This window comes from Castanea sativa, chromosome 11 (genome assembly GCF_040712315.1).
Source record: "Castanea sativa cultivar Marrone di Chiusa Pesio chromosome 11, ASM4071231v1".
Taxonomy (NCBI): domain Eukaryota; kingdom Viridiplantae; phylum Streptophyta; class Magnoliopsida; order Fagales; family Fagaceae; genus Castanea; species Castanea sativa.
The window spans coordinates 63,256,518-63,281,695 of NC_134023.1; the positions used below are offsets into that span (position 1 = coordinate 63,256,518).

The window sequence follows — 25,178 nt, forward strand, 5'->3', positions numbered from 1 at the left end:
TGAATTATTTTCATATTTGTAGCAACCCTACAAGCACTAACCCCATTAAACACCATAGGAGATCCTTGAAGCAGCAGCTTTTTGTGTGAGAATATTCTTATCTGAAAGAAGAAAATTGGGTTTTTTTGAGGCTATTTATAGCATCAATATTCAGGACACAGCATTCTAATTCCATTTTGGTGCTCTTTTCTATTGACTGTATATAACAGAACGCCTTCCCAGCTTGAAAGAAGTTTGTCTGCTACATAGATTCTTATAAACCAATAATGCGTTTCTCAAAATGAGAAGTGGATGTAAATTTCATTATTATCATCCATTTCTTGCAATCATAAAAGGCTGGCTACTAGGGAAGATTTTGTACAGAAGATACAGTGCCAAGTGATTTATACTATCTTGAGGACCACATGCAAAAACTACACAGGACATTGTTCTACTTTCAAGAACAAAGAATTATACAAGCATAGATGCCTACCATTGGAGGTGACAGATTAATATAGCCATAAAAAGAGATATGGGGGAGATGCTTCCCTTTGGATCTGCAGATTTCCCATTGGGTGCTCTTGCACAACTTGCAACAAAAAGTGGAAAAGTAAAATATGCACTAAAGTAAATTTAATTGAATACAAAAGATATAAACAAAGAGAATCCTTCAAGCTTGTCCGATTGATGGGAACCAAGGCATCAAAACAATACCAGCAAATAGGCAAACGAGAAATCTTTCAGTGCTTCCTCTATGCTATCGTCCTCATGTTCACTCTCTCCGCCTTAGCCCATCACAGTGGCCCCAAAAGGTCCCCAATATAACCAATCATCTTCCTTCCCCCCACAAAGCACACATCCATTTGAATGTTCACGTGCCCTGTGGACCCTTAATACCCCACTGGTCCATCTCTATACCTCTGAAATGAATCAAGGCTAGCCCCAGCTAGTCTCTCTCATCTGATCTGAAAGAAGATACGCGATGTTAAAATTCCGACAACAAGAGATTGAGGAAGAACATACTCATCATTCATATGAGTAAGACACGGATATGGTGTGTATGTTCATTATAGGCAGGAAAATACGCCTTATGGCAAAGGGGCTACTTTTTCTAAATAAGGGAAAAGTATCCTTAATTTGGTTTAAGAAAAAAATATGTATGTTTTGAGACGTGTTGTCCTTATGGTAAAGGTGGGGTTATGTTTGCAACTGTTAAAAAAAGTGCAAAGATTCGTGCAATCTTTCTTTCTTGTGACTTTCCTCTCCAACTTGGCATATGTGTGATGGCTTCTCTTATAAAGAAAACAGTTTTGAAGGGAGAACTAAAAGAAAATCCTAAAACTCTTCCATCCAAGTAGGCAGTCTTCATACGGATTCTAACAACTGAAGACAGGTTGACTTATTAGCCACCCAAACTTTCCCCTATAAATTCTCTCCTTAACCCTTCACTTCCTTGGCTCTTCCAAACCTCTCCTTTGCTTTTGCTCACAAAGAAACAAAAGCTATAACATTAAAACTCCTTCCACCTTTGCCTCCCCCCTCTTCTGACAAAAAAATGAGATACCCACAAGTTAGCTTTGTTAGACAAAATAACATTCTTTTCATAAGAGTCTTCATGATCCTATTCTTAAGCTGTATAGCTTTTAGAAATAACCTTTGTCTTTCAAGCATCCCTTCTACATTAAAAGCACTTCCCCTTGATGGTCATTTCACCTTTGATGAAGTTCATTTTGCGGCCAAAGATTTTGGTAACAGGTACCAATTCCTCCCTGCAGCAATACTGCATCCAAAGTCCGTTTCTGATATTGCCAATACTATAAAGCATATTTGGCAGATGGGTTCTCATTCAGAGCTCACAGTTGCAGCTAGAGGCCATGGTCACTCACTCCAGGGCCAGTCCCAAGCACACCATGGAGTTGTGATCAGTATGGTGTCTCTCCATGGCCCAGAAATGCAGATTTACACTGGAAATTCTCCATATGTGGATGTCTCTGGTGGCGAGTTATGGATAAATATCCTGCATGAAAGCCTGAAATATGGGTTAACACCAAAATCATGGACAGACTACCTACATCTAACTGTTGGCGGTACCCTGTCTAATGCAGGGGTCAGTGGTCAGGCATTTCAGCATGGCCCCCAGATCAGTAATGTCAACCAGCTGGAGGTTGTAACAGGTTCGAAAAAAAATATTTTTAAAAATCATTTGATAACAGAGTAACATGTCATAAAAGAATAAACCAGGGTCAAAGGACAAATGAGAAATGGGAAATTATAATAACACTAACTTTAGCTTTATTTGTTTGGTTTAAATATCATATGATACTGAAAGTGCAAATGACCAGGTTACTTCACTATGTTGGTCTTCACTTGACCAGATTTTCATGAAGAAACTTAGCCATCAGTCAAGAATAAAAATGTTTTATCATTAGCATAGTATAGATTCTTACTGAAAGTTGGACCCAAATATGTGCAGGAAAAGGTGACGTTGTAACTTGTTCAGAGAAGCATAACAGTGACCTCTTTCACAGTGTTCTTGGAGGACTTGGCCAGTTTGGCATTATAACCCGAGCAAGAATATCACTGGAGCCAGCACCGGATATGGTAAAAACAAAAATCATTTAAGCTAAAGACAAAAATCATTTAAACAGTATCTCAGGTACATCAAAGAGTATTATCGTGACACAATTCTACATTTTGAACAGGTAAAATGGATAAGAGTGCTATACTCGGATTTCGCCACATTTGCCCGAGACCAGGAGCATCTAATATCTTTGGGGAGGACGTTTGATTACATTGAAGGTTTTGTCATAATAAACAGGACTGGTCTACTGAATAACTGGAGGTCATCCTTTAATCCACAAGACCCAGTTCAAGCCAGCCATTTCAAGTCAGATGGAAGGACTCTCTTCTGCCTGGAATTGGCCAAATACTTCAACCAAGACAAAAGTGATGTAGTACATCAGGTGAGGCATGTGATGGCCCACCATGAGGGTAGATTTCCTAAGTAATAGAATAAACGAACTAATATATTATCAACAAATATATATTTATTTATATAAATGCTCTAACATCTATTTGTTTTAATTATGCAGGAAATTGAACACTTGTTGTCTCAATTAGGCTATATTACATCAACACTTTTCCTATCAGAAGTTACGTATGTCGAATTCCTGGACAGGGTTCATGTGTCTGAGGTCAAATTAAGGTCAAAAGGCTTGTGGGAAGTTCCACATCCATGGCTCAATCTTTTTATCCCTAGAAGAAAAATACATAATTTTGCTGATGAAGTCTTTGGAAATATCCTTACAGAAACAAGCAACGGTCCTGTCCTAATCTATCCAGTGAACAAATCAAAGTAACTTTCGCAACACAAGCTGTTCACCTTGTAGATTATTATGTATTTTGCTAAGTGAGTAACTTATTTATTTCTCATTTCAGGTGGGATAACAGAACTTCAGCCATTACACCAGAGGAAGATACTTTCTATCTAGTTGCATTCCTGACCTCTGCAGTTCCCTCTTCAACAGGAACTGATGGATTAGAACATATATTAACTCAGAACAAAAGAATTCTAGAATATTGTGAAAAGGCTCACCTAGGGGTCAAGCAATATTTGCCCCACTACACTACACAGGAAGAGTGGCGGGCCCACTTTGGCCCACGATGGGAAATTTTTGTACAGAGAAAATCTGCTTATGATCCATTGGCAGTACTTGCTCCTGGCCAAAGAATTTTTCAAAAAGCAATACCCTTCTCATGACAGTGGCCTCACAATATGATTACTATTTTTTTTAAGAGGCCCTTACAACATGTGGGAAAATGCCTCAGCCACAAAAGCAGCATCTTGATAATAGAGACATTCATGTGCCTTTTTCACATATTGAAAGTGTAACATGGAGGGAGGCTATAGGGGCTAGTAGAAAAGTTTTCAACAGTCAGATATTTCTACATGAATTATTAGCGAGCATTGTGAAAGGAAATGGACATCACTAGTCATATAAAGAATGTATATATCAATTTTGTAAACTCCAATTGCTTTCTCTGAGAAACACGGTCCCAAAAGACCAGAATTTTTTTTTCCTGCACAGAGATATGACAGACTCAAAACAAATGTAGGACTAGCTCATGCTACACCAACATAAATTCAAGAGCAACACAAAAAGAAAGAAATTAAGGTCACAATTAAAAATGGGCTTACCCCAACCTCAACAAAGAATTATCACTTGATGCAATTAATGAAATTCAACATGAAGTTAATGTAACTGTGGATAATACGGTAATAAAATAATTCAGTCACAAATTAAATAAACAACAGATGGAAATTAGTATTTTCACTTCACCTTTTGGTTAACCTAAGCAGCACAATATGTACCATACTGGGGCAAAAAATCACTGGCAACTCCAATAGTTCAAAAGGGAATGAAAATCAACAGAGGCCTCCAATATTAACTTCTTCTGAAGTGATCACACAAAAGGTGAAATAACATTAAATAGATTTGCACTTAAGCTATGTTTCGTTTTATTGTCTACGGCATATTAAGCACAATAGCCAAGGGACAAGTCTTGTGTGTACTTGGGTTAAATCTCCTTGGCCTAATTAAAAATCCTTTTTTTTAATTAAGTATATGCTTCATTGAAAATAAAAAGAAAAAATACAATAAAACCCAAGTGCACAGGCAGTGTACTAATGATACATCAAAGTTTCAATCACATAATTAAAAATCATATCAAAAAGACAGATTTCATTTATTATATCAGAGTTTTTAGACCCAAGTAATTATGCATGCTATTCTTTTTTATCAGGTGCAAGTAAAGGCCAAAATTCAATTTGAAGTAGGAATCTTAACATAAGCATTTAGAGAGTAAATTGTTTATGAAAATTTAGAATATATCCTTCTGGAGGGTAATGAGATTATATAAAAATAGGTTTTATGTGATTATTAAGCTATTAGAGTTATCTGTTACTCTACTTTGCAGAAGTTTGTAACAAAAATTAGAAAAACGTTCATTAAACAAAAAAGTAAAAAAGGAATTGTGAAGGTTGACATTTGGACTAATCAGGTATAACGATAATTTAAAAAAGAAAAAAGAAAAATATTATAAAAAAATATATTAAAGGCAATGAAATATTTATAATTAGTGAAATTCATCTAATTAAAACAGAATTTATTTTTTTTTGCTACATAAATAGTGGGGGAGGGGGGAAGGTGGGGTGAACCCCAAACAATGGGCACCACATAGGGTGCCAGTAGCATTGAGCTATCACTCAAATCATCTAGGTAAAACAGAATTGAAGCAACTTCATGTACATTTTCTCTATTTTTGTTTAATTTTTAATTTTTTTTTAATTTTTTTTTTTAAATAGTGCAATTCATCTAGCTAAAATGGAACTGATGCAACCTCATTTTCTTTTTATTTTCTTTTCATTATTTATTCCTTTAATTCATTTGTAAAAGTTGCAACTTGCAAGATAAGCAGTCTATTGGGACCTAACAAGGATCTCAGACTAGTACCAATATATTTGATTTTGAGTCTTTTAGGAATGAGTAGGTCTGTTGTGTTTCACTGGTTGTGCTAATTAAAAATTCTCCATGATTTTCTTATCATTGCCTTTTCAAGTAACAGATCATAATTCATAAATGGAATGAATCTTTCCATTTTTATCAAACTTTGCATTCATTTTAAAGTCAAAAAAGGGAAAAAAAAATCAATTAAGAAGTATGAGAAAGGAGCATTTTTTTCTGTTGAAGAGATTGGCATCTCTGTGTCAGATCTGTTGGAGAAAGTGTCAATAATTCACACAGTGCATGATCCTTTTCTATCACTGTACCGTTCTTTAGGTGTAAAGTTATGTGACACATTGCCACCTTCAGAATTTCCAGAATGCACTATTTTGGATACTTGCCTCTGTTTTTCAAACAGCTCAAACTACCAGTGACACTTGGAAAACTAAACTTAACACGTCATAAAGCAGAGCACCAGTTATCCACTGAACACTAATAACCTTTGGTTGGCTATATTTACAAGAAAAGGGCCTACCTTATGTGGGGTAATGACAGTTGCTGAATAAAAGAAACATTTAAGTGGTTATGAATGCAATCCAGTTGCTAAATTAAAGAAAGATTCATGTTGCCAACAATATTCTTTTATGATACCACTTGCTCAATGAAATTAAATAGGACTACGAAGTTCTCATTCTAAGGGAAGGATTCATCCATCAATACAAACATTGAATTGACAACAGTTTTGTATGTAAACACCAGAATCTTGAGCTAAAAATAACCAAGAACTGCACTTACCTTAGAAAGCATACAGAGTGTTGCGTGAAAAACATTGCTAATTTTCTGATCAATGTTGGTTCTCTGGTGACAATTGCAAAGCCTGTTAGACATCAGACACCAAAAGAAAGGTCAATTTCGGTCAGTTGTCAAAAGAACCTCAAATTCAAACATTTAATCAGTTCCAGATCGACTAAAATAGCACTCATAGCTAGGAAATAATTAATGATGTTGAGAATCTACGAGGCAAAAGCAGCTCTAATTCTCACAACTCCTGTCAGCACCCTCAATGGGACCAAGTAGCAAAAAATACCACATGACTTACATCACAATCCAGAGGTCAATGGAGTATGAATGGCTAGTGTGCTGAGCATAACATGTTCAAGTTGCCTACACCAAGTCGTATGTAGTCCAGATTCCTATGATAGTTGGATGATACCTCAACTACTCATTCTAACTTAAAGTTATCAATATGCGTAGCTTAGTCTCGTGAATTTATGATAGGAAATCCATAGAATGCCTTAACATCTCCACTGCATCAAGAAAGAATTAATATTATATCAATATACACCCTTAAGTATTAGGCATCCAAATGAAATTTAATTGTTATTCACGCTTCTCTTTAAAGAGGAAGTCAAGGGTGAAAATCTCAAATATTATAACTAATTACATGCTTTACCAGTATACTAGTTACATTCTAAGAAAATAATCAGAGCAGCCCCCACAACCTCAAATCTTATACATACAGTTTAGTGGGAGATCCCTAAAGATGTAATAAACTTAATAGCTTGTTGGCAAGGCCAATTTGGTCGACATTGCAACATTGATATTTGGAAGGCAATCCCTCATTGCTTAATGCGGTGCATTAGTCTAGAAAGGAAATTTAGAAGCTTTGAGAGGTGTGAAGCGACCACTTTAGATTTGAGATTGGTGTTTTGAGGAACCACAATTGAATGGATGACCAATGACAGCGGCAGGATTTTTTTTTATAAGTAATAAGTTTTATTGATATAAAAAAGGAACACCCTAGTTTATAGGGAGTGTACAAGGGGTCAAGAAATCAAATACAAAAATTGCAAAAGTCTAGAAAATCAAAAAAAGAAGGGAATGATTGTTTTTGCAAAGCAAACAACCACTCCATTAAAGTTCTAAAAAAGAATAGCTTGAGGTCTGGAATAGATCTCTCAATATCTTCAAAACATCTACTATTTCTCTCCCTCCAAAGACACCATATTAAACATTGAGGAATGATGGACCAAATATATCCATTTCGATGACGACTAAAGCTGCCTTGCCAACACCCTAACAGCCCCAAAACAGTATGCGGCATAACCCAAGTTACTCCAAATAAACCCAAAACCATAGACCATAGATCCATAGCAATAGGACAATGAAGGAATAGATGGTCAACCAATTCACCATTTCTCTTGCACATGTAGCACCAATCCAAAATCCACACCTTTCTTTTTCGTAAATTATCAATCGTCAAGCATTTCCCTAGGGCAGCAGTCCAAACAAAGAAAGCTACTTTAAAGGAAATCTTCTGCTTCCAAATACTTTTTCAAGGAAAACCATAGATAGTATTGCCAACTAAAATTCTATAATAATCACTAACCATGAATCCCTTATCTTTGCTAGTTATCCAACACATTTTATCCTCACCAAGGCCCCTTATTGGAGAACCATATATGGTGTCCATGTAACCTGACATAGCCTTTAGTTCCGAAGCATCACACCCCTAAAGAATCTTACATCCCAAAAGAGGACACCATTGGAGGACTTCATAAGCTCAGCCACACTGGCTTCCTTATTCCTACAAAATCTGAACAAGTCAGGATATCTAATAGCAAGAAATGTCTCTCCACACCACCGGTCTTGCCAAAACTTCACTCTAGACCTATCACCAATATCATATAGAATATAGCGTAAGAAAGAAGGCCATCCCTAACTGATATTTTTCCATAAACCAACACCATAAGGGTCATTCACAGATCTGGTACACCAGCCCCCCCGCACACATTCATATTTCATCTCTATCACTTGTCTCCAAAGGGCATCTTTCTCAATCCCAAATCTCCATAGCCACTTCCCAAGTAAAGCTTCATTGAAAAGTCTGATCTCCCTTATCCCTAAGCCACCCAAAGAAATAGGAGCACAAACTGCAGCCCCAAATGAATTTTAGGTTCATCTCCAAAACTGCCCCATAAGAAATTCCGCTAAAGCCTCTCAATTCGATTAGCCACACTAGCAGATATAGGAAATAAAGATAGAAAATAAGTGGGTAAATTAGATAGGGTGCTTTTGATTAGGGTGACTCTACCTCCCTTGGATAAATATAAGCGTTTCCAACCCGCCAATCTCCTCTCCATTTTCTCCAGAATTGGATTCCATGTAGTCTTATCCTTGAATTTAGCACCCAAAGGAAGACCCAGATATTTCATTAGAAGAGAAACCTACTTGCAGCCAAGAACAACCAGCAATAGGTCAATATTATGGACTACCCTAACCAAAACCAATTCTGACTTGCCCAAGTTTATCTTTAGACCCAACACCGCCTCAAACCAGATAAGAATCATACAAAGAATCAAAATATGTTCTAGATTAGCCTCACAAAAAATTAGAGTTTCATTTGCAAAAAGGAGATAAGACACCACCAAGGATCTTCCCTCCAAGTTACCCACACTAAATCCTGACATGCGTCCTTCATGAACTGCTTTATCCAACATTCTTCCAAGAGCTTCCATCACCAAAACAAACAACAATGGAGACAACAAATCACCTTGTCTCAAACCTCTGGAGCTACCAAAAAATCCACAAGGAGAGCCATTAATCAAGATGGAGAAACAGACTGTAGATAGACAAAAGAAGATCCATTGTCTCCATTTGGCAGAGAACCCACTTCTTTCTAACATCTGCAAAAGAAAACTATAGTTTACATGGTTAAAAAGCCTTCTTAACATCCAGCTTACAAATCAGCCCTGGCACCCTAGACTTTAATCTACTGTCAAGACATTCATTAGCAATAAGAACAAGGTCAAGGATCTGTCTGAGGTCAATGATCTGTCTGTCCCTCACAAAAGCATTCTAAGATGCTGAGATTATATCCCCCGTCACTGTGCGGAGTCAATCAGCCAAGACTTTAGCAATAATTTTATAAACTCCCCCAACCAAACTAACGAGCTGAAAATCCCTAATCTCACTTGATGCATTTTTTTAGGAATGAGAGTAATAAAAGTTGCGTTTAAACTATTCTCAAACTGACCATTAGCAAAAAAAATGATGAAATACAGCCATAAGATCAGGTTTAACAATACCCTAGCAAGCTTGGAAAAAAGCCATTGGGAAGCCATCTAATCCAAGAGATTTATCACCATGAAAACTCTGAACGACATCAAAAACTTTTGCCTCTTCAAAAGGTCTCTCTAACCAATCCGCATTATCGCCAGACAGCAGTTGGATTATTTTCATTTTTGAACTTATTAGATTTTATTGATCATTGAACCTTTAGAGTTACCTATTGCATACTTCCTGAGTACTTGGGCTAAATACGTCTATTTCTTAATAAAACTTATCACTTGAGCTTTCAATAAGGCTCGTGCTAGGCGCTCACGTTTTTTGGTTTCCCTAAAATCAAATATTTTTAAGTTGGTAAAGACCCACCCCTTGTTTCAGTCAGAATGAGTCCCCGTGACCCCAGGACATTGGCTTCCACCAACAGTGGACTATTAAGGATCGCATCCCGCGCACATTCTACATTAGCCTGCAACTAATTCAGCTTCCACTTCTGGGAGATCAAACAAAGCTTGATTAGTTATCAAAAATAAAAACTCCTCCAATGATTTTAACCATAGAGGGGAAGTTTCTTACAGCAACGTCTTTCCTAGTCATTTTCTTTTCTCACTGATAATAAATAATAGTTTGCAACAACATTCAACGTGTTTGTTTATAAACTTAGTTCCATATTCCACCCAATAAGGTCCTCTTTCCTTTTTCTTTTTTTTAAGGACACACCAACTTGAAGCATTTCAATCAAAATCATTCCATTATACATATATATAAAACAAGTGTTTCTATAAAATAGCTACCAACTGACTCTTTCCCCTCACATGGTGATGGTTTAAATACATCAACAAATGGAAATAATTAACAAAGAAATTAATATCAACAGAACATTTTAACATAGGAATGCTGTTCTGTAAAGATAAATTGATAGATGCTACTGATTCTTTATATATTTTTATTAGATTGCCTTGATAACACCAACGGTTTAGGCTACGTTCGCACATTTTTCTTCAAAGGAGAAATACATCTTCTACACTGTTCTGCAGTGCTCTTATTGCAGTGTTAAATGAAGAAAAGTACGGTATATGTTTGAAGTTTTCTTTAAAAAAAATTATAACTGAAAATTCTTGAAAAAATAACATATGAAATTAGAGAGTATCACAAACTATTAATGTTCTAGTTGGAAAAAAGGCAATTAGTGCTATGCTTAATGATTAGTGCCATACAAGGAAACAAATCTTCAAAATGTCACTCAGTCACAAGAGAATTACGAACGCTTTAGGTAAGTGTACAATATTCTAGGCCAATACCAAATGCCATTTCAGAAACAATACAATTAGATCTTGTTAGATACAGGACCTGACCTACGACCCATTGATTGTCCACATGGATTAGTATACTAAGAAAAGTTTGAATTTAAACTAAGGATGACTTGATAAGCAATGTCAAGTAATGGATGAGATGATTATGTAGATAACTCCCCACTAAGTTAAAACTCCTCTTAACAAGAGAAATCAATGAGTGCACAGAAAATCTTATGTAGAGCTTCTAAGAGAAATCAATGAGTGCTCCCAAAAACTACTCTCTCTAGTGCCATCTCTTCAGAATCACCATCAATAGTACCCTAGAACTTGGAGTTTGGAATTTATTGGAGAGACCCTGGTAGCCTCTTTGGAGGCTCGTAAGACAAGCTAAAGGTCCAGTTTGTGGTTAATTAGTTTGTGCAAGGCATATGAAATCTAACCTACTTTTTTTTAACAGATCTAAACTAAACTTGGCTGCAAGTGCACTCCAACTGGATTTTTACATTCTACAGACATTCAGAAAACGCCTTATTAACAATAAAGATTTTCTCACAGAAGAATGAAAGTAAAGAAAATTTGGGGTAGCAGTTATTGTAATAATATGTAAGTATGTGTAAATACATGCAAGCAAAATAACCAAATTCAAGTTGCAAGAGCACTATATCCTAGGCAGGGAAATCATTCCATTTAGGCTGAAAGCTACCCATTTCCCTATATTTCATTGATCTAATTTTAGAACAAATTCATGTATCCTAAACCAATTAGCTTTAGCTCAAATATCACCTCCTCCCCAGGAAAAACTGGGAGGATGGCGTGGCTGTAGGTTCAAGACCCACAGGATGCTGTGACTTACAAAAAGAAAGGAAAAAAAAAAACATTTTAAGAACAGATTGATGTTTCCTATGTTTATATTTAACATGATGCTGGGAAAGACCTTCTCACAACCCTGATTAAAAGACAACTTGGGGTTATTCAGCCCAAACATCTACCCCACCACTGGCCAATTCTGTTTTAGGTAAAAGTAAAACTGAAAAATAATATGGCCAGGATTCTAACTTAGCTAGTCTGGAAAATTGTCAACTCTAGCAAGGATGTATAATGTGCATCTATATGGTGTTTAGGAATGAATATATTTGCAAGAGGAAAAGACATAAATGGGGAAAAGAAATTTTTTGCTCTTGTATCTATTAGTAATGGCTCAAAACAATCAGATATTTGTGCTCTAGTTTCTCAAAAAAATAATAATAATAATAATAAATATATATAACTCTATATACTCAAATTCATTTTTAGTTAGCAATATAAAAGCTTTTTTTTATTATTATTATTAGTGGGTTTACAAATGCACCTAGTAGTGGGTTTGAACCAGCAATCTTACCCTCCACCCTCTCTTATAAGCAATATAAGAAGCATTGTAGAATAATTATAAACATTGCTTTCAGTGCACAGTATCAATGCACCTAAGCCAATTCAGCACTTTACTACTTGGTTGACAACCAGATAGGTGGACTGGAAGCTTTCTGGACATTTTGACCATTTTATCCCATTGAGTTCCACAACAAAGTTATTGCACTGAAGAAACATTACTACTTCCAAGAGAGTAGTACATATCATACCTACCTCTTAAATATGAAAAATAACCTTTTGTATCCCACTCAATGATTTCCCTTCACTACTTTCTTGGACCAACAAACCATGTCTTTTCATTCAAAATTGCTTCCCCACAAACACCATGGTGGAACTGGAATACCACTTTACCTCTAGGAAAGTACAACTAATCAGTGCACTCCATCATACTCCCAACTAAAGCCAATGAGCACTACAGTTCAAATGCCACTTCCTCCTCCCACAAAAATACGTGAATAACAAGGTCGTGGTTCAAAACCCCATTGGAGCGTCTGTGACTTACCAATCAAAAAAGAAATCATACTCCAACTAAAGATTCAAAACACCACCCGCTCTACTTCTAGAAACTCCATGGTTAACATTGTCCTAGTGAGATAAAGATACTTTTCTCCTCAGATCCAAAAATACTCCATGATTCTCATCACCTACGTAACTAAAACTGATATTTACCGATTCATACCAATGGGTTCCACTCAAACAGTACAATATATAGAAGCGGAATGCAGATAATGCTGATGCTCCAGAAATAGGGGTGCCCACAAAATAAAATCTATTCATTCTATATTTCTTAAAGGAATTGAGACATTATTAACAACCAAACACTGCTTACCAGTTATATCCAAACTTTCCATGTAATAGCTCTCATCCAACATTGACCCAAATAAATTTCCTTTGTTTTTGGATGAATCAAGTTTTTATTAACACAAAACTAGCAGCTATATACATATTGACCCCCAGGAAACAGAGTGAGAGCAAGAGCATGAGATATTGTACCTGGAGAACAAAAGGTCCAATTTTGAAGAACACCCCACCTTTCAAAACATCTAATGAATCAAACACTTCCACAAAGGCTGTGTTGTTTTTTTTTTTTTTTTTTTGGCTGTGAATGTACATTCTGGTTTTGGTGCAGTTTGAAAAGCAAGTGAGAAAAGTGAAGTGTACCCATTTGAGGCGTTGGAATATGCAAAGTGAAACAATGAGCGAAATTATTGCAGAAGAAGAAGCCCCAGCGGGCCAGATGGTACTCTGTCTAGACTGACTGTACTTTGTAGAGTACAAGACTTTTGAGGCAGAGATTTTGGGCCTGCAAGATTTTGGGCTGTCTGTAATTATTATCTCAAACATTCTTTTTGTCTCCAAAAACTTTTTTTTTTTTTTTAAATCAAAATCAAAAGCAAAAGTACAAAACCATTACAAATATTTTATTTGTATCTTATTCTCTATGAAAATAATTTTTAAAAAGACAGTAAAAACATGTATAATTCTTTATAGAATATTCTTAATTATGGAGTTTTCTTCATGAAAACTTAGCAAGTGTGATTTTTGGGATGGAATTGTTGTATGGAAGAAAAAGGGTGGGTTTAGATATTATTTTTCCAAAATTAAAAAAAAATAATAATATAAAATAGACTAAAAATGTGTTATGCTTTTTTCTTTTAGTTTTTAAAAATATTTCTTATGAATTTAAGAAAATTTTTTGACATTGTGTTGCTTTTTTTTTTTTTTTTTTGATACAAGATAGAATTTTACTCTAGCCTTTTTTTTTCTTTTTTTTTTTTTTATTTTTTTACAAGAAATAATTCTACTCTAACCTAATCTAAGTGTATATGTGTATAACACTCCCTCTTGGAGACTTGAACCTCGGCCCTTACCCCCCACACCCCACAAATACTTATATTTGTGGAGTGCACTCCCTAATATAATAAATGCCAAGGATTGGGTCTAGTATTTATGTACAAAGAACTCAACATGATAGACTTGTGACAAGCTTTGGACAACTATTTACATTATATTGGTTCCAATGCACAAAAGCAAACCCAAACCATATCCATACAATATTTTGTGTTTAGCATGTGTCAATTTAACTAATTAAAGTATTTGTGGGTTTCAGTTAACTCAATTGATAAAGTTTTTGATGGTTAAATAAAATATCTAAGGTTCAATCCCTGCCTATACTAAAAATCAATTAGTGTCTTAGTTTGATGATACTTTATCATCAAGAGCAAACACTATAAGTTGATACTATCTAAAAAAAAAAAAAACTAATCAAAATATTTTTTTCCATATATATAAAACAAAAGAATAAAGAAAATAAGTTGATATAATAAATGTAATTTGTTCACTTTTATGAGATGTCGTTTTACTAATATAATTTTTTATATAATAATGTAAAAATTTACTTCTTATATAGTAAGCAAAAATTATTGCTAATAAGGGCGTAATAATAATTTCATACAAATACATTTTATTTCCTCTCAACAAAAATAAATGGATCAAGCCATCTAGCCAAAATTCAAAACAAAACCCCCAAATCCAAATCAATAGTATAATGGTACATAATGGTTCCCCCCTACACCCCCCCCCCCCCTCTTTTTGCGTAGAAGTGAAAATTTCATATTCAAGAAACAATAATAGGTCACATAAAAAAAAAAAACCATAATAGGTTATATATATTATAACTTTAGTGGTAATTATGTTACATCATATAAACCAGTACTGAAGTACTATATTCCAATAAATAAACTGAAGCGACTACTAAAACAAAATTGACAACTTTTGTTGTTACATAGATTTGAACTTATGTTATTTTTTTTTTATGATAATTAACAATACCATTTTGTTTTTGTTTTTTCTTTTTCTTTTTGTGAAGATGATTGAGCAAGACCCAAAAAAAACTTTATAATTTGCATGGATTAACACAATAAGTTTGATATTAATTATTCTCTAATAATAATATAAATATGAAAAATTAAGCTCTTATCATGGGAGAATAGCAAATTAAAGAGTCAAGACACTCTAATCTAATCTTTTTTTTTAGAAGATAATCTAATCTAAACATAAACATAATAAAAATAATAATAATGAAACATAATCATCACTAAAAAAATAAACATATAATAACTATAATATAGACAGTAAAAACATTGTTTCGTCTCTCTTTTTTTTGCACCATCTTACTAAATTTAAATGAATTAATTTGTATTTTAATTGATATCTCTTTTTTTTTTTTTTTTTTTGCTTAGTGGATGGTCTTTAATTTGAATTAAAAATATCACAAAAAGGTTTTACATATCGCTAAAAAAAAGTATAAATATTTTCGAAAATCATCATGAGCCTTGTAACTCAACTACACCTCCTGGTATTTTAACAGAGACATTCTAGATTCAAAGTTTTGTAACTATCGAATTATCAAAAAATAAGAAATAAAATTGAAAAAAAAAAATATATATATATATATATATATAAAATTAATACACATTAATAAGAAAGAAAATATGGACAAAACGTTAATATCAAGTATTCTATAAACTTGATGAAAATGTCTTAACCATGTAACCTAATATTTTTACCATAAATTTAAAAGGATAATCAAGCAATTCTAATTTAAATTTGAATAATCTAATCATTATCCTTCAACAAGATTTGTATTCAATTGGATAATTTCAAAGTTGTAAGTGTATAATGTTGTCAATGATGCAACCAGGAATAATAGAAATAAGTTTTTTTTTTTTTTTTCTATTTTAAAAGATCTAGAAATGTAATTGATCGACGAACAAGAAATTTACCTAGCTAAACTAATGATAGGTTTTCTATTCTTGAAATACTCACTTTTCTATAAACACACATAAATCATGTTGTTTTGAAGGAGGCAAAAATATTGTCACTATGGCAACAAACTTGCGCATTCTCATGCATAAAATTATTTTTAATTATCTTGTACATGATAAATTTAAAGTGTATGACAACAATTAAATATTGGCCCAAATTTTGTCTTAATTAATGTCGGTTTAAATTTATGAATGTCTTGTTGAAAGTATGGATGACCTCTGCACATGTGAAATGGTAGACTCATAATCCTTTAACCCTTACAAAATTAGTAATGATGATGTGTCAATCATTTGAAACATGCACATCTCAAAAGGTAAATTATCAGCCGTTTCTATAAATACTACTACACGAACATAAACATAAACATTATATAAACAATATTAATAAACATCTTTAATAAATAATAAAAATAAGAATAATAACAACAATTATAATGACCATATTAGAAAAGGTACAGAAGAAATTTATAACGACAGTTGAATAATTGTTTCTTTTTTTTTTCTCCTTCCATTTTTTTCATAATTTTGCTGATCTAATCTCTTTCTTTTTGTTGTTGTTGTTAATTGGATATCCAAAAGTAGGATAATGTTGATGAAACTATCTAAACCATAAAGAAAGTATCCTATGAGACACTCTCTTAATGTCAGCAACCTGTTTGGTGAGCCTTTCCAATCAAAATAGGACACGTATTATGGCACTTTAAGGTGGTACAGGTGTTCTATTTTGATTGGTAAGGCTCACCAAACAAGTTGCTAACATGGAGAGAGTGTCTCATAGGATACTTTCTCCTAAACCATGCACTTTAAGGTACGTTTGGATACCGCTTATTTGTTAAAAACTGAAAACAATAAACAATAATTTTCGGTTATTGTTCACACTAAAAAACACTGTTCATTTGCCTATTTACACTGTTCATGTCCCATGAACAGTGCACCAGGCACTGGTAAAAAAAAAAAAAAAAAAAAAAACTAAAACGCAAAACGTGTGGATGTGAACGTGATCCAAACGGTCACTTAATATCTTTACCATCAATTTTAAGGGCACTTAGATAGTTCTAATTTGAATTTTGATAACTATATTGGGAAAAATACCCTAACACCTCCTAAACTTTAAGGTAGAGATTGTTATACCCATGAACTTTTGTTTTAACAAATTTAATCCCTGAACTTTACACATGTGCCAAATTACTACCTTAGTGATTCTTCTATTAATAGACTAACAAAAAGGCATGTGAGACGCACTTAAAGTTGAAAGTATCAAATCGAATCCTCTTAAGTAATGGAAAGAAGAGAGAAAAACATGGGTCTAGAAAGAGAGTTCAATCCCATTATAAAACTGATAATTAGTTCATAATTCAAGTGGTAGAAATCGTTCAACCCCATTTTTAAATTATACTTGATTGACATAAAATAGTGAAATACAGAAAACATCAAATCCAAAAAGTCAAAAAACTTGAACTGATTATCTAGATTCAAACACAAGTTACACAACAACCCAATGGCCTTTCCTAGCTCCTAGAACTCAGGACCAAAAGGATAAACCAAACATTGAGAAATACAAAAGCATAAAGCAATTGTGACTTTAAATCACAATGGCATTAATCAATGAACCAACAGCCACAACACACAAACTAGATCTAAAAATCTAACAGCAACGATGTATTATTTCATTTCCACAAATGGACACCCAAGCCAAAATAATCAATAAGAGAAAGACGCCAAATGCTATTGAGTCCTCACATAATTAGGATCCAACCTAACAACCTCCTCACACTCCCTCACTGCCTTTCCAAGCCTCCTTAAACCCATCAGACAAACTCAGCACCTCACCAAAATGTCCTCTCTTGTCTGCGATTGAATGATGCGGTTGAACCAAGAAGGGCGCCATTGAGACCACGGATGGCAAGATCAACGGCAGGTCAAAGAATTCCAGCAGTAAAGGAAGGGATGTTGCTGTGACTTTTTTAGATCGTCTCTTTCACATTTCTTTTGTTCTTTCCATCGGTTTCAAAGGCTTCAATTTGCTATATTAAACTTCATGTGTGTATCACATGCATTTTCTGCTAGTATAGTAACATAAGACTAACCGAGTTATTAATTTGGCACATGTGAGAAGTTTAAGGAGTAAATTGATCAAAATAAAAGTTTAAGGGGTGTAGTGGCTACTACCATAAAGTTCAGGAGAGTGTTAGAGCATTTTTTCCAATTGTTTTTGTTACAACATGTGCTTTTCTATTAGATAGATTCAAAGTTAAAGTTACATTCCTTGTACAGATATTGGTGTTTGTTCAGTTAATGACAGCTAAATATGTGATAAGAATATCTAAACAATTGGTCTTTGTAGACACCCATGTTGCATCTGCAATTTGTTTAACCTCACCAAGGGCCAAATTGTCATTTCACAACCTAGTGATAATATCCTAATTTTGAAAAAAACTACAGAATTTATAACAATCTAAACAACATATCATATGCTTCAATTAGACCACCAAATTAAAACCCTTTGAAATATCTTCACACTTATTATTGTCACCGCGTTTGAAGACTCTCTCAATCGACAAGTAGAGTACAGCTTGTTTTTGCTTTCCCTTCCCTTTTATTAGCTTTTTTTATTTAACGCTTTGTTTAGTTTGGTGGGGGTAGATGACCCAAGTTAAAGTTTGAGTTTTCTATGCTTTTTTTGTTTGTACATTTGAAAGATATTGATGATTGAATAGAAAAAGGTTAAAACCCATGTAGTAAAACCCTTTTGGATTTATTTTTATTTTTATTTTTATTTTATGTTCTAGAATTTCAGTTCTGTTTGGTCATTGGTGGCTGGAAATTCAAATAGAGGTTGGTTTTGAATTTGGTGAAAACCCACCTACAAAATTGTTTCTTTAATAGTTTTTGAGCAAGTGATTTGCTGGTTATAGTTTGTGTGGTAGTTGGGGTGCAAAACTCATATGACAATCAGAAGTGGGTTGTGTTTGAATTTGTAGAAGTTGATTTAAGAATCAGAGGTTTAAAGGCTTGTAATTTGAGTTTGAAGGTTGAAAAAAATTTCCCAGAAAGGCTTTGTGTGTCTCTGTGAGTATTAGTTTTTGTTTACCCATAGAATTTGTCTTTGAAATTTGAATAGCTTGAGGTTAGTGTTATTGGGAGAAGAAGATGGTTGGAATCACTGAAGTAATGAACCATAATGAGGATTCCAATGGGGCAATTCATAATTCAAATGGTGCTTTTGAAGAGAAGGTTGATGAGCTTCATCGCCTTATGGTAAAGGCTAAGGGTGATCCATTGAGGATTGTTGGTGTTGGGGCAAGTGCTTGGGGTAGTGTTTTTGCAGCTGTGTTGCAAGATGGCTATGGTCATTTGAGAGAGAAGGTCAGATTAGGATATGGAGAAGAGCTAGTAGAACTGTTGATAGAGCCACTGCTGAACACTTGTTGATCAGTTCAAGGGAGGATGTGTTGAGGAGACTTTTGAGGAAGAGATTTTGGGCCTGCAAGATTTTGGGCTATTTGCAATTATTATCTCAACATTATTTTTTACTTCAAAAACAAAAACTTTTTTTTTTTGAGAATCAAAATAAAAAAACAAAAGTACAAAGCCATTACAAATATTTCATTTGTTTTATACTCTATGAAAATAATTTTTAAAAAGACAATAAAAACTTGTGTAATTCTTTATAGAATATTCTTAATTATGGAGTTTTCTTCATGAAAACTTAATAAGTGTGATTTTTGGGATGGAATTGCCTTTCATCCATTTGGTTGTGTGGAAGAAAAATGGTAGGTTTAGATATTATTTTTTCAAAATCAAAAATAATAATAATAAAATAAAAGAGATGAAAAATGTGTAATGGCATTTTTTATTATAGTTTTTAAAAAATAATTTCTTATGAATTTAAGAAAATGTTTTGACATCGCATCGCTTTTTTCTTTTCAAGATTATTTTACTCCCTAATATAATAAATGCCAAGGATTGGGTCTAGTATTTATGTCCACAAAACTTGACATGATGTAGACTTGTGACAAATTTTGGACACATGTTTACATTGTATTGGGTCTAATGCACAGAAACGAATCCAAATCATGTCCATATAATATTTTGTGTATAGCATGTGTCAATTTAACTAATTCAATTAATCAAAGTATTTTTTTTTCTTAGATATAAAATGAAGAATAAAGAAAATAAATTGATATAATAAATGTAATTTTTCACTTTTAAGAGATGTCATTTTTCTAATATAATTTTTTATATAATAATGTAAGAATTTACTTCTTATATAGTAAGCAAAAATTATTGCTAACAAGGGCTTGATAGTAATTTCATACAAATTATATTTTATTTTCTCTCAACAGAGTAAATTGATCAAGCCATCAAGCTAAAACTCAAAACAAAACCCCCAAATCCAATAATAGGTCATTTTCAAGAAACAATAATAGAATATATATATATATATATATATATATATATATATATATTATAACTTTAGCAGTTTTTCTGAAATGTTATGTCATAATATACTACTACTGAAATAATATGTTCCAAAACTTTCAATAAATAAACTGAAGCGACTACCAAAACAAAATTGACTACTTTTGATGTTACATAGCTTTGAATTTATGTTATTTGTTTTATGATAATAAAAGATACCATTTGTTTTTTCTTAATTAATTTTATGAAGATGATTGAGCAAGACCAAATTTTTTTTTTTATAAATTCCATGAATCAACACAAATAAGTTTGATACTACTTTCTAATAATAATATAAATATGCAAAGCTAAGCTCTTATGATGGGAGAACAGTAAATTAATCATTTTGTCAAAACAAACTAATCTAATCTTTTTTATTTAGAATATAATCTAATATAAACATAAACATAATAAACACTATAATAATGAAACATAATCATCACTAAACAAATAAACATATAATAACAACAACAATAATATTGACGGTAAAACCATTGCCTCTTCCCTCTTTTTTTTCCCACCATTTTACTAAATTTACATGAATTAACGTGTATTTTAATTGATATCTCTTTTTTTTTGCTCAGTGGACTGTCTTTAATTTGAATGAAAAATATCACAAAAAGGTTATACATATCGCTAAACAAAAGTATAAATATTTTTGAAAACCATCAAGTGTCTTATAACTCAACTGCATCTCTTGGTATTTTTAACGAAGTCGTTCAAGGTTCAAAATTTTGTAACTATTGAAATATCAGAAAAGATTTATAAAAAAAAAATTGAAAATTAATATATCTTGATGAAGTATCTTAACCATGTAACCTAATATTTTTACCATAGATTTAAAAGGATAATCAAGTAATTCTAATTTTAATTTTAATCACTATCTTTCAACAATATTTGTATTCTATTGAATAGTTTCAAAGTTGTAGGTGTATAATGTTGTCAAAGATTCCAAAGGAACATGTAGAATTTGCACTTCCTTAATTTTAAGAGATCTAGAGATAAGTAAATGATCAACCAACAAGAAATTTATCTAAACTAATAATTGTATATTATCATATATTTTTTAAAATACCCACTTTTCTATAAACATATATAAATCACATTGTTTCGAATGTGACAAAATTTTTGAAACTATGATGACAAATTTGTGCATTCTCATGTGTAAAATTATTTTTAATTATCTTGTAAATGATAAATTTAAGGCATAAATTCACTTTTAGTCCCTACATTTTAACGTTTTTTCATTTTAGTCCCTACATTTTATTTTTACTACTTTTAGTTCCTAAACCAATTAACGCGTTCCGTCAGTCGATCGTCGGAAATAGCTGAGGCGGCAGCTGGAGACATTAAAATATATTAAAAATGCCACGTTAGCATCTATTTTTATTTTTATTTTAAATAATTTGTCAATTTTAATTAAATAAAAAACAGAATTAAAAACAATAAAATTAAATGCCTATGAACACAAGAATACAAACCTAGAAAATCAAACCCAAGAACATGAATCAAATGCCAACGAAATTAAAAAACCTTCAAAGATTCAAAACACAAAGAACACAAACCCAAACCCAACCCTCAATCTCTAGCAAACCCAGAACACCACATGAAAAATCAAACCCTCCATACAAACATCAAACCCAGAAACCATCACAGCCGCCACAACTCACCATCCCAACCGCCACAACCAAACCCAACTCGGTCTCAACCCCAGCCACCCCAATCTCTACCCACCCCAACCCAACCTCAACCCCAGCCACCCCGACTCAAGCCACCCCAACCGGTCTCAACCCACCCACCCCAACCTAACCTAAACCCAAGCCGACCTCTACTCACCCCAGCCGGCTCACAACCTACCCACCTCAACCCAACCTCAAACCCAGCCACCCCGAGCTCAACCTCAGCCACCCCAATTGGTCTCAACCCACCCACACTAGACCAACCTCAACCCACCCCATCCCGATCTCAACCCATCCACCCTGATCTCAACCCACCATAGCCACTAAGACCCATTGAACCACCAATTACCACAAGTGAGAAACACAAGAGAGAGAGAGAGAGAGAGAGAGAGAGAGAGAGAGAGAATTTGAGAGAAAGTGAGACACAGATGAGAGAGAGAGAAGAAAAACTAATTTCAGAAAATGAGATGGAAAAGAAAACACCAGAGAGAGTTTTTTTATCTTAATTTTAGTGATTTTTTATTTAATTAAAATTGACAAATTTTTTTTTTTAAATAGATGCTGACGTGACATTTTCAATAATATTTTAATATCTTCGGCAGCCACCCTAGCTATTTCTATCAGTTGACTGACGGAAAGGACGAAAATAACACGCGTTAATTGGTTTAGGGACTAAAAGTGGTAAAAATAAAATGTAGGGACTAAAATAAAAAAAGTCAAAATGTAGGGACTAAAAGTGCATTTACGCCTAAATTTAAAGTGAATGACAGGAGTTAAATATTGACCCAAATTTTGTCTTAATTGATGTAGGTTTAAATTTATGAATGTTCTATTGAAACTATGGATGACCTTTGCACATGTGAAATGGTAGCCTCATAAATCATAATCTTTTAACCCTTACAAAATTAGTCATGATGATGTGTCAATCATTTGAAACATGCACATGTCAAAAGGAAAATTATCGACCATTTCTATAAATACTACAACACGAACATAAACATAAACATTATATAAACAATATTAATAAACATCTTTAATAAATAATAAAAATAAGAACAATAACAACAATTATAATGACCCTAATATAAAAAGTACAAAAAAAATGTATAATGACAATTGAATAAGTGCTTTTTTTTTCCATTCCATTTTTCGTATAATTTTACTAATCTAATCTTTCTTTTCTTTTTCTTTTTTGGTTAATTGGATATCCAAAATTAGGATAACGTTGATGAAATCATCTAAACCATGAACCTTAATATCTTTACCATAAATTAAAAGGTCACTCAGACAATTCTAATATGAATTTTGATAACTATTTTGGAAAAAATGCCCTAACACCCCTGAACTTTAGAGTAGTGATTATTATACTCCCCAAACTTTTGTTTTGGCAAATTTAATCTCTAAACTTCACACATGGGACATATTAATACCTTAATTAGTTAGTCGTCCATTAATAGACTAACAAAAAAAGGCATGTGAGACACATTTAAATTTGAAAATACCAAATTGAATCCTCTAAACCGATGGAAGGAAGAGAGAAAAACATGGGTCTAGAGAAAGAGAGTTCAACCCCATTTTTCTACAACAGATAATTAGTTCAAAATTCAGGTGGTAGATATCGTTCAACCTCAATTTTAAATTATACTTGATTGGCATAAAATAGTGAAATACAAAAACCATCAAATCCAAAAAGTCAAAGAACTTGAACTAATTATCTAGATTCAAACACAAGTTACACAACAACCCAACGACCTTTCCTAGTTCTTATAACTCAAAATCAAAAAGATAAACCAAACATTGGGAAACATAAAAGCATAAACCAATTGTGACTCTAAATCACAATGGCATTAATCAATGAACCAACTGCCACAACACACAAACTAGATCTACCAGCAACGATGTATTATTTCCTTTCCACAAAGACACCCAAGCCAAAACAATCAATAAGAGAGAGAGGCCAAACGCTAGTGAGTCGTCACATAATTGGGATCCTTAAACCCATCAGACAGGCTCAACACCTCACCAAAATGTCCTCTCTTGTCCACAATTGAATGACGCAGTTGAACCAAGAAGGGCACCATTGAGACCATGGAGGCGAGATCAATGTTAGGTCAAAGAACTCAAGCAAATGAAGGAAGGGATGTTCCTATGATTTTTTTAGATCATCTCTTTCACATTTTTTTTGTTCTTTCCATCGGTTTCAGAGGCTTCAATTTGCTAATTTAAACTTCATGTGTGTTTTGCATTTTCCGTTAGTATAGTAATAGAAGACTAACTTAGGTACTAATTTGGCACATGAAAGAAGTTTTAGGAGTGAATTGGCCAAAATAATAGCTCAAAGGGTGTCGTGGCCATTATCTTAAAGTTCAGAGAACATTTTTTCCAACTATTTTGTTAGAAAATGTGTTTTTCTATTAGATAGATTCAAAGTTGAAGTTACATTCCTTGTACAGATATTGGTGATTGTCCAGTTGATGACAACTAAATATCTTATTAAAATGTCTAAACAATTGGTTTTTGTAGACACCCAATGTTGCAACGTTAATTTGTTCAACCTCACCAAGGGCCAAATTGTCATCTCACAACCTAATGATAACATCCTAATTTCGAAAAAAAATTATAGAATTTATAACAATCTAAACAACATATCATATGCTTCAATTGGACCACCAAATTAAAAGTTATATCTTAATCAAATTTTAACGATTAATACGCATCACAATGATTAAGGCCAGACACAGGATCTTCTAGTTATATATAATGGATAAATAATCCCAGCTTTATATTTTAATTAAATATTTTAAAAGATAAGTTTAAATTAAAATAATTTTACTCTATATTAAAAAAAAAAATAGAAACATTTTTTAGATTCACACTGCGAGTGCCATTTTGGCATTATAGACGTGTAAATTTTGCAGTTTGAATTATCTTTGAAATGACACTAACGTCACTTCAATCCGA

The 25,178-nt window shown here is 33.2% G+C and overlaps 1 protein-coding gene and 1 long non-coding RNA gene across 5 annotated transcripts; one reads left to right on the forward strand and one right to left on the reverse strand.

Annotated features, from left to right (window-relative positions):
* Positions 1 to 393: 393 nt before the first annotated feature.
* LOC142617920 (uncharacterized) lies at positions 394 to 13,486 on the reverse strand. Of its 4 annotated transcripts, XR_012841107.1 has the most exons (6): positions 13,244 to 13,486; positions 6,583 to 6,790; positions 6,279 to 6,360; positions 4,320 to 4,434; positions 2,427 to 2,979; positions 394 to 2,008 (listed from the first exon to the last, which is right to left on the reverse strand). It is a non-coding gene; the product is annotated as an uncharacterized LOC142617920 (long non-coding RNA). The 4 variants fall into 4 exon arrangements; XR_012841109.1 differs by lacking the exon at positions 6,583 to 6,790; XR_012841108.1 differs by lacking the exons at positions 4,320 to 4,434; positions 6,583 to 6,790.
* Positions 1,535 to 4,049, forward strand: LOC142617919 (cytokinin dehydrogenase 6-like). The gene is made up of 5 exons (XM_075790892.1): positions 1,535 to 2,153; positions 2,453 to 2,580; positions 2,682 to 2,942; positions 3,072 to 3,334; positions 3,418 to 4,049. The coding sequence occupies exons 1-5, from the start codon at positions 1,535 to 1,537 to the stop codon at positions 3,737 to 3,739; spliced, it is 1,593 nt and encodes a 530-aa protein (XP_075647007.1). The 3' UTR covers positions 3,740 to 4,049.
* Positions 13,487 to 25,178: the final 11,692 nt, after the last annotated feature.